The following is a 10,500-nucleotide window of genomic DNA, read 5'->3' on the forward strand; positions in this document are numbered from 1 at the left end:
TGTCAACCTGTTCAGCCGGGTCCAGGCAGGTCTGCAGGTGGGCGGGGAACCCTGGGCCTCCCCACCTTGTCCCCTCCTCCCGGTCCCCGCCCTGTTCCCAGCACTCCTCAGGGAGGGAAGTCGGGGTGCCTGGGGGTGACCCCCAAACAGAAAGCAGCCGGGAGGTCTCCCGGGGCAGGGGCTGGCCCTGCCCAGCGGGGACCGGGGGCGATGCCGCCTCGTGCCCTCTGAGGCGCCCCCAGCATGGCCCGTTCTCTGACCTGGCGCTGGTGCCCCTGGTGCCTGACGGAGGATGAGAAGGCCGCAGCCCGGATCGACCAGGAGATCAACAAAATCCTCCTGGAACAGAAGAAGCAAGACCGTGCTGAGCTAAAGCTGCTGCTGCTGGGTGAGTGGGTCCCGACCTGGGCATGGCGGGCAGCGGGACCAGGAGGGAGGGAAGACCCCCAGCCTGGGGTGGACGCCGCACACGCTCACCCATGCTACCCCCCGGGGACAGGGGGAGCTTGGGAACCCATTTTCTGGATGAGAAGACTGAGGCTCAGAGAGGCCAAGTTGCTCACCCTCCGTGTGAGTGGTGGCCCTGAGCCCAGGCCTGTCCACTGAGCGGGGCATATGCCAGAGCAAGAGGTGGCAGAGCCGGGCAGCCCCACGGGGCCCAGGCTCCTGCCTGGCAGGCCCAGCACGCCCTACCTGCCTGTGTCATGTCACGGGAATGACAAGCTCAGGTGTGTAAACGGCCCCGGCCGGCAGGCCCACATGGGAGGGGCAGCCTCGAGGACTCGCCCGTTCCTGTCCTGACGCCCTAGCAGGGGCCAGGAGGGCTTGTCCAGGGTTGGCTCTGGGGCTAGCATTGATTGGTTTGTTCATTCATTCATTCAAGGTTTACTGGCTGGCTGGTTAGCTCAGTTGGTTATAACTCCTGGGTTACGGGTGTGGATCCCCACCGCAGCCAGCTGCCCTCACCGCCCCAAAAAAGAGAGAAAAGAAAGAAAAGAGAGAGATTTGCTGAGTAACTCCTACAGACGCAGTGGCAAGTGATGGGAAATGTTTCTGCCTCTGTGGATCTGGTTTTCCACTGAGGAGGCTGGACATTAAGCATGTAAACTAATAACCAAATTAAATGATTTCTGGTAACAAGAAGAGCTGGAGGGAAACAAAACAGGATGATGGGGCAGGATTGACTTGGGGAGGCTGTGGGGTCCATGTCCACGGGACTTTTTTTGGCAGGGGGAGGCTGGGGGCTGGTGTGGAGATGTGAACCTTGACCTTGGGGTTACCAGGCTACGCTCTGACCAACCGAGCTAAACAGCCGGCCCCCGGTAGCATCATCAGTGAAGCCATCTGATCCTAGACGGTTTTTAATAGAGGATTTAATTTCTTTTATATTTCTATTTGATGTCTCTAATAGATCAGCTATTATTATATTTGTAATAAATGATCTATTAATATATGCTATTGATTATTTTAAATAAATAGGGCTATCGAGGCGATGTACTTCTTGAGTGAGCTTTGGTCATTTTTATCTTTGAGAGAGTTTGTCCATTTTATCTAAGTTGTTCGATTTACTGGCATAAAGTTGTTTATAATACTCCCTCGTTATCCTTTCACGGTCTGTAGGGTCTGTAGTGATGTCCCCTCTTTCTTTCTTGATATCGGTCATTTGTGCCTTTGCTCCTTTTTTCTTGATCCATGTGGCTAGAGGTCGATCAGTTTTGATGATCTTCCCTTGAGCATCTCAAGTTCATTCATCGAGACCCCAGGGCCCTTGCACCTGCCGTTCTCCCTGCCAAGAGCTCTCAGCATCACTCCAGCCTTTGCACGGCAGGTCCTCTCCCTCCATGCAGGTCTTAGCCCAGGTGTCACCTCCTCAGAGAAGTCTTCTCCAACTACCCTGGCTACAAAGACGGCTCCATCGCTGTCCTCCCTTTTTCTCTGTTTGGTTTTTCTTGACAGCCCTCACTAGTGGGTGTTCTTTCAGGCACTTATTTGTTTAGTTGTTTACTGTTCCTCCAGTTATACAGCCAATAACACGAGGGTAGGGACCATGTCTGTCTTATTTACTCCTGTGTTTCCAGCATCTGGCACAGATATACAGTAGATGCTCAATAAATGCTTAAATGAATGGACAAATAAATGCATGAAAGAATGAATGAATCCTGCTTCAGGATTTCCCCCAGACATTGCACCACACCGTCCTGGAGCTGGGGAAGTCCCCACCTGACACCACTCTGAGCACTACTCAGTTAGCTCCAAGTCAGCAGCCCCTTCTAGCTCTGGTAGGACTAGGACTGTGGTTTCGGCCACCCCAGCCCAGTTTTGAGAGATGCCTCTACATCTCTCCACCTTCTTGAAAAGAGAAACTGAACCCAAAAGTTATTAATTTTTTTTTCTGGAGGGAGCTGATCTTTTTGAGGAAGATGGCAGTGGGGGTCAGGGCCGGAGGGGCTGGGGTGGGGGTGGGGGGTGTCTGTGCCTGACAGGAAGTAGAATAAAGCCATGAGAAAGCCAGCTCTGTCCTCAGCATTTTGAGGTAGGTACTACTAGTATCCCCAAGAGGGAAACTGAGGCCCAGAGAGGTGGTGCGACTTGCCTGAAGTCACACAGGTGTGATTCGAACCTAGAATTCTGGTTCCAGAGTCTGTGTTCCTGACTGCCCTGTTCATCTGCCTCGGGGATAGAAAAGCCACAGAACCCCAATGACAGGTGGCGAAACTGAGGCCTAGGCAGGCGGCAGGATTCGTCTGGTGTCAGCAGCCGGTCTGAGTCAGAGTGGGACAGAAGCTGAGCTCCTCGTCCCCTCTGGCTTCCTAAGCTTGGCTTGGTATTTCCCCAGCAGCCACGTCTCCTGGAGCAGATGAGGTGCTGGAGTCCCCAGGGACAGAGCTGGCGAGGGCTGCCTCGTGATGGCTAGGGCTTGGCACGGCTCACCCGCCTTCTTCCTGGCATCTGCCCAGTTCTACTTCCTCCTTCATCCTCAGGAGGAAGCAGCCACTTCCTGTCTGGGGTGCAGGGACTTTGGGGGATTTCCTAAAGCAGATATGGCCCGCTCCCCCTTTTCTGCCCAGGAGCAGGGGATCGAGGGGCTGGAGAGGCTCCAGTGTCCTTTGTGGCTTCAGGACAGTCACGGGCTGCAGAGAGGGGGCTCCAGTGGAGTTTTCAGACTGAGTTATGACCCATTCATGAGTTGCAAAAATCTGTGTTGTGGGAGGCAAGCAGGACTTTTTTTTTCTTTAATGAAACAAAGCAGAAGAAAAGAGGGAGAGAAAGAAAAAAAAATCAATGCGTCGCAACAAAATAAAGTTAGCGTTGCTGGGAGTGACTTCAGTTGGTTCTCTGCACTTTTGGGGGAGACCTGAGACCTGAAAGTTACAAGGGCCACTGGGAGGGGATGGGTCAGAAGGCCCAGTCCCCTGTCGTTGGTCTCAATGCTGTGTCCAGAAGCACCCAGGGGAGGTGTTGAGGCTCCCAGTATCCACAGAAACATCACATTGACTAACATTGGATGATGCCTGGCGCAGCCCAAGCAGCCATGTCCCATTTTGTTGGTGAAAGACTCATAAGGACCCGAGTTTACTTCCCTGGTCCCCCACTAGCTGTGTGGCCCTACATGGATCACTTAACGTCTCTGATCCCTCGTGTCTCCTCTGCAAATGGGAAAATAGTGGGAATCTGTGAGGATTGACTGAGGATACACAGAGCCCCTTAACCCAGGACCTGGGAGATGGTAAGAGCTAAATGATGCTCATTGTGATTTTTTAAATTGTTATTATTCAGCCAGGGTAAGGGCGACATCCAGGTAGAGTCATTCAAAAGCTCATAGGCTCTGGATTCAGGCAGGACTGGGTTTGAGTCCCAGCTTGGACACTTACCAGTTATGTGACCCAACGTAATTGCCTTCGCCAATCTGAGACTCAGTTTCCCCATATGAAAATTGAAACCAAGCGTCATCCCCCAAGGCACAGGCAAGGTGGTACGCATCGAGCTCATAGCTCACCATGAACACTCGGTCAAGGGCAAGCGAGCTCACGGACACCTCTGGGATCCCCAAATTGCCAAGGCTCGGAACACTGGAAGGTCTCACCAGGTTTCTCCGTGGGTGCCTCGAAGGATCTGGTGGGAGGATGTTTGTTTATCTCATATTGTACATAATCAGATGTTCCGCTGCAGGAATACTAGCGAGGTTGACGTGTCCCTATCCTAACATGCAATAAATTCTGGAATCTGAGACACAGACAGCCCACCCTGGAGAGTTTCAGACTGTGGACTTGTGGGTGCTTTCTTTGTTGTTGTTTTTAGGAAGCTTTTAATTTCGGAATAATTTTAGATGCCCAGAAAAGTTGCAAAGATAGTCCCAAGAGTTGCTGTCCACTCCTCACCAGCTCGCCTGTTGTTAGCATCTTGGGTGAGCACCAGGCTTTTGTCACAACGGAGCAATTAACGTGGTATATTACTGTGCAGACTCTCAGCTACGCTCCAGACTTTGTTTGATTTGATCCATCTTTCCACTCAGGCCTTTTCTTTCTGTCCCAGGATCCAATCTCACATTGCATTTAGGGTTTTTGTTTTTGTTTTTGTTTTTTCCTCTTTCTTTCTTAAATTTTAATTTCCAGGCCTGGCTGTTTAGCTTACTTGGGAGAGCATGGTGCTGGCAACACCCAGGTCGTGGGTTCAGATCCCCTACCCGCCCCCCCCAAATTTGTTTTGAAATAATTTCAAATGTATAGAAAAGTTGCACCTGGATTCTTCTGCAAATGTTAACATCCTGCTATGTTTCCTTTATTCCTCTCTCCTTCTCTCTCCATAGATAGATAGATACACATATATAGGTATAGGCTACATACATATGCATGAGAGTACTTCAAAAAGTTCGTGGAAGGGCCGGCCCCGTGGCGCACTCGGTAGAGTGCGGCGCTTGGGAGCGCGGCGGGTTTGGATCCCATATAGAGACCGGTCCGCTCACTGGTTGAGCACGGTGCGGGCGTGACACCGAGGGTTGCGATCCCGTTACCGGTCACGAAAAAAGACAAAAAGGAAAAAAAAAAAAGTTCGTGGAAAAATAGAGTTGAAAGCTATTACGAATCTTTCCACAAACTTTTTGAATCACCCTTATATACACTCTACATACGTATCTATGTATATGCTTGTAACTCATATAATGCATGATTGTATCTGTGGTTTATGATACATTTATATATTAAACACACACACACACACACACACACACACACACACGTTTCTCAGAACCATTTTGGAACAAGTTGCAGACCTGATACCTTTTTACCCCTAAATACTTCAGTGGGTGCCAGTCCCACTGAAAAGCAAGAACCGTAGGATGGTGATGGAAGGCAGGGGACCGGCATGAAGCCCCCTCCCCAAGCTGCAGACCCGATTCTCATTTTGCTGGTATGCAAGTATTTTCTTGGGCCTTGAGTCCAATAAACTTGATCCCTGGGGAAACTAAGGCTCAGAGAGGGGTGGTGGCTGCCCCCAGACCTGCCACACAGCCACCAGATGTACCGGGTGCTGAGCAGTGCTGGGGAGAGCTGGGAGACCAGCCCTGGGGTGGGGGGTGGGGGAGGGGTGATGACCTCCCGTCTCCCCGCCTTCCACACTCCTCCTGCCGTGGCTCCCGTTTCCTCTTTCTGGGCTCCAACCAGGCCACTCCCTTCCTTTTTTGCCCCTGTTTCGTTTCCTTCTGCACTAACCCTCTACCCTTATCCCAGCCCCTCTTCCTACCCTTCCCATCCTATCTGCATGCCAGTGTCCCCCAGAAGCTGGGGTCGAGGGGAACACGATGCTGGATGAGCCTCCCAGCCTCGCACCTCCCACCTGCAAAATGGGCATACTGTGCCCATTTTACAGATGAGAAAACAGAAGCCCAGAGCGGGGGAGGGGCGGTCTTGGGATTTCGGAGCTCAGACAGCAGGGAGCCAAGCCTTGGCCTCTGAGCTTCTAGTCCTGGGCTCCCGAAGATTCCTGTGTTGTTATCACAGACCCAGGGCCGGCTTCGTGGGTGTGCATCTGGGAGGTCCCGCAGCGCCCCCTCCTATCATCTGCACCTGGCCCTGTACATTCTGTGGCTGGCTCTGCAAGTTCCGCTCCCTGTTCTGTTCGGCCCATCGGCAAGGCCACGTGATCTTGTCTCCCAAATATCTCTCAAGTATGTCCCCTTCTCTGCAGCTCCATGGTGGCTGCCTTGATCCACCCCCATTCTTGCAGTCACTTCTGCCTGGTCCCCCCCAGTTCCCACCCTTGCTCCCCACAGTCTGTCCTCCCTGCAGCAGCCAGAGGGCGCCTGTGAGCACCTGAGTCAGGCCCCTCCCTCCTCTGCCCACAGCCCTCCAAGGCTCCCACCTTCCTTGGGGTTAGCCCAAGTCCTCCCGCAGCCCACCGGGCCCTGCACGACCTGCCCCATCCCCTCCCCTCTTCCCTCCCCCTTGCTCACTCTGCTTCAGCCACACGGGCCTCCTCGCTGTTCCTCCAACATGCCAGGCTCGATCCTGCCCCAGGACCTTTGCACGTGCTGTTCCTCTGCCAGTTGTGCCCTTTCTCCAGATCTTGGCTCAAGAGCGACCTTCCCAGTCTTCAGATCTCAGCCGCAGAAGTCTCTTCTGCTCAGAGGCCCTTCTTGACCACTCAGCTATAATAATCACTTACTCTTTTTTTATTAAATTTTTTTCTTTCTTTTCTTTTATATTTAATTTTCTAATTACTTTTATCCTCTTTTATTTATTTCCTTAAAGTTTCTCTACATGAAATTATTAAAGCAAACAATAACAGTCATTATTATTATTAATATGGTAAATCAGAATAATATAGAACACTTACGCAGTGCTTACCATGGCGCTAAGCCAGGGATAGTCAGCACACTTCTTCTGTAAAGGGTCAGATAGTAAATAGTTTCTGCTTTTTGGGCCAGACAGCCTCTGTCAGGACTACTCAGCGCTGCTGCAGCCAAGGATGCTGCATAAACAAATGGGTGGGGCCGTGCACTGATAAAATTTTATTTATGGACATCGAAATGTGAATTTTGTGTAATTTTCACCTCGCACAAAATATTACTTTGATTCTCTTCAATCTTTTAAAAATGTAAGAACCATAATCATAAAAAGTATTAGAAATGGTAAAATGATACAAAATATAAAAACTTGCTGGACATACAAAAACAGGCAGCTGGCTGGATTTGGCCTGCAGGCCCCTGGTGTGAGCATTTTAGTATTAATTCACTCGACGCTCACATCCATTCAGCAGGCAGTGTCTACAGCAGTCCACATTTTACAGATGAGGAAACTGAGGCACAGAGCAGTGAAGTCACTCGCCCAGGGTCACAAAACGAGGCCCTGGCCATGCGGGGATTTGAACCCAGGAGGCCTGGCGGTGGGGCAGGTTCCACCCAGGATGACCTGGGGTGTCTGGTGGTGTCAGGAGCCCCTGTGGAGGGCTGATCGGTCCCATGGCCTTGTTTCCCCAGGGCCCGGCGAGAGCGGGAAGAGCACCTTCATCAAGCAGATGCGGATCATCCACGGAGCCGGCTACTCCGAAGAGGACCGCAAGGGCTTCCGGCCGCTGGTCTACCAGAACATTTTCGTGTCCATGCGGGCCATGATTGAGGCAATGGACCGGCTCCAGATCCCCTTCAGCAGGCCCGAGAGCAAGGTGAGCTTCCCCAGCCTCTCCACGCGCGCCCCAGGGTAGGGCTGGGTCCCCTCGGACTCCCAGGATTCAGCCCTGATCTCCAGGGCAGGACTGTGACTCCCCTGCAGACTGGGCATTTTAAACCACACTTCTACTTTGCATGCTGTCCTGGAAGTCCTGCCTGATGTCTTCCTTCCTGCAGCAGCCACAGCTTGATCCCCTGGTCTGCCCTGTACCTCACCCCACACCCCATCGGTCACCACCTGGGCTGAGTCTGTCTCCCCATTCTGTCTGGGCACCGCCCTCCTCTCTGTCCCTGCTGGCTCAGCTCAGAACTGTCAGCGACCCCCCCCATACACACCTGACCACAAACCCGGCCTCCCCCAGGGTCTCTCCCCACACCCCTCATCCTGATAAATGCTCTCCCAGCAAAAATCTCTGCTTCCTTGTTAAGAACACCCATTGGATCGTCCACGCATTCCAGGCAGTGGGCACCGACGTGCTTCCCGCCTCTGGTGTTTTCCCCCAAGGGACCCCCAGCACAGAGTTGCCTGGGATGGGCGTCCTGAGTCCTGCCGGACCCTGCAGGACAAGGCAAGGGATGCCACAGGGTGCAGGCAACATATCACCTTTCTGAAATCTGAAAGCTGCTGAAGTTTGAATCCACGCTGGTTCAAGGACTTCGCACAGGAGATTGGGGGGATTCCTAGTACCCACTTAGGAAGATTATATGAGAAGGCGGTAACTTAAAAGTGCCTAATGCTCTCAAAACAGCGACTGGAATGGAGAACGGGTTTCATACGTGTTAGGAGGTGGTATGAATACTTAATCCTCATGGCGGCTCCTTTCTGCAACTGTCCTCATCCCAACTGTATAGATGAGAAAAAGAGGCTCAGAGAGATGAACTAATTTGCTCCAGATACACAGTCCACAAACAGAAGAGCAAAGTTCTCACTATCCAAACTACCAGCCTGTACTGGCTTTTTGAAAAAGTACCATTTTAAAAATCAAGGGCTGGCTGGTTAGCTCAGTTGGCTAGAGCGTGGTGGTGATAACACCAAGGTCAAGGGTTCGTATCCCTGGACTGGCCAGCCACCAAAAAAGAAAAAAAGAAAAGATTGATATATAACAGGCGTGCAAAAAAAGACATGCCTGACAAGCTCAGTGAATCGTCACCAGGCAAATACACATGTAGCAACCACCAAAGACAAGAAGCAGTTTGTGTCCTGAGAGGCTCCTTCCCAAGGAGTAACCACTACCCCCAGGGGTAACCACTCTCCATCTTCTATCACCATAGACTGGTTGCCTGTTCATTTAATTTCTCATAAATGGAGTCGTACAGCATATTCTCTTACATATGGCTTCTTGTGCTTAACACCATGTCAGTGACTCATCTGTTTTCGTGGGCGTAGCTATGGTTTGTTCATTTCCACGTAGGAATATGCTGCTGTCTATTTCTTTATCGACTCTATGGTTGTTGGAAGTGTGGGTCATCTCCAGGTATATTATGAGAATATGTGCATTTCTGCTGGGCATCTACCTAGAAGTAGATTTGCTGGGTCATAGGGGATGTGTCTACTCAACTTTAGTGGGAAACACCAAAACCGTTTTCCAAGTGGTTATACCAATTCACACTGGCACCTGCATGCAGTATGTGACATTTCAGTTGCTCCACAGTTGGTCAACACTTGACATTGTCTGTTGTTACTTTGTAGTCATTCTGGTGGGTGTTTGGTGATATTTTATGGTGGCTTTAATTAGCATTTTTCTGACTCATAATGAGGTTGAGCACCTTTTTATGTGTTTGTGGGACACTTGGATATCCTCTTTTGTGAAGCACCTGTGCAAATATTTTGCCCACTTTTTTCATTTGTTTTTGTTTTGTTTTATGCACATTCTTAAAAGTATTGCACGTCAGATTTTTTCTTACTGATCTGTAGCAATTTCTTTGTGTATTTGGATATGAGTGCTTTGTTAGTTATAGATTTTTCCTGTATTTTCTCCCCATCTATAGCTTGCATTCTCACTGTTTTCATGGAATCTTGATGAATAAAAGTTCTTAATTTTTATGAAGTCCAATTTATTGGTCTTTTATGATGTTTTTTGCTGTGGCCAGTTTAAGAAATATTTTTCTATCCCAAGGTCATGATAAAATTTTGTATTGCTATTTTTTAGGAGCCTTATTGTTTCACATTTAGATTTACATTCCACCTGGAATTAATTTTTGTGTAGGGAGGCAGGAATTAATTTTCTTTCCTTTCTTTCCACCATGTGAATGTCCAATTGTCCCAGCACCATTTATTGAAAAGACCATCCTTTCTCCTGCTGTATTATAGTCTTGCTTTTGTGATAAATCAAGTGTCCATGTCTACTTGGATCAATTCATACTTGCTATTTCATTCCATCTTCTATTTATCTACCCTTGAAAACAATTGTACCTTCCAAGTATAGTCTTGAAATTCACTAATGTACATCCTCCCAGTTTCTTTTTATCCAGGATTACTTTGGCTACTCTAGGTCCTTTGCATTACTATATAAATTTTAGAAATAACTTGACAGTTTTCTCTGTCTCACACACACACTTCCCTTTGTGGGATTTTGGTTAGAATTGCATTGAATCTATAAATCAATGTGGGGAGAACTGACAGCTTAAAAATACTGAATCTTCCAATCCATGAACATGGTATATCACTTCATTTATTCAGGTCTTTAAAATTTTCTCTTAGCAGTGTTTTGTAGTTTTTCGTGTAGAGGTCTTTTAAGTTCATCGTTAGATATATATATATATATAATATATATATATTAATCAGTATATATATATATTTAGGGAGTCTGAATATGTTTGAATATATTTGATGTCTT

General features: G+C 49.3%; 1 protein-coding gene across 1 annotated transcript; it reads left to right on the forward strand.

The window, feature by feature from the left end:
* Positions 1 to 243: 243 nt before the first annotated feature.
* On the forward strand, positions 244 to 7,659 carry LOC103604361 (guanine nucleotide-binding protein subunit alpha-15-like; the record flags this gene model as incomplete). Its single annotated transcript, XM_008588920.1, has 2 exons — positions 244 to 388; positions 7,475 to 7,659. Coding segments are annotated over exons 1-2 (330 nt in total), but the record flags the coding sequence as incomplete, so codon positions are not given.
* Between the last annotated feature and the right edge of the window lie 2,841 nt (positions 7,660 to 10,500).

Source organism: Galeopterus variegatus, unplaced genomic scaffold (assembly GCF_000696425.1).
Source record: "Galeopterus variegatus unplaced genomic scaffold, G_variegatus-3.0.2 Scaffold5102, whole genome shotgun sequence".
Lineage (NCBI taxonomy): Eukaryota > Metazoa > Chordata > Mammalia > Dermoptera > Cynocephalidae > Galeopterus > Galeopterus variegatus.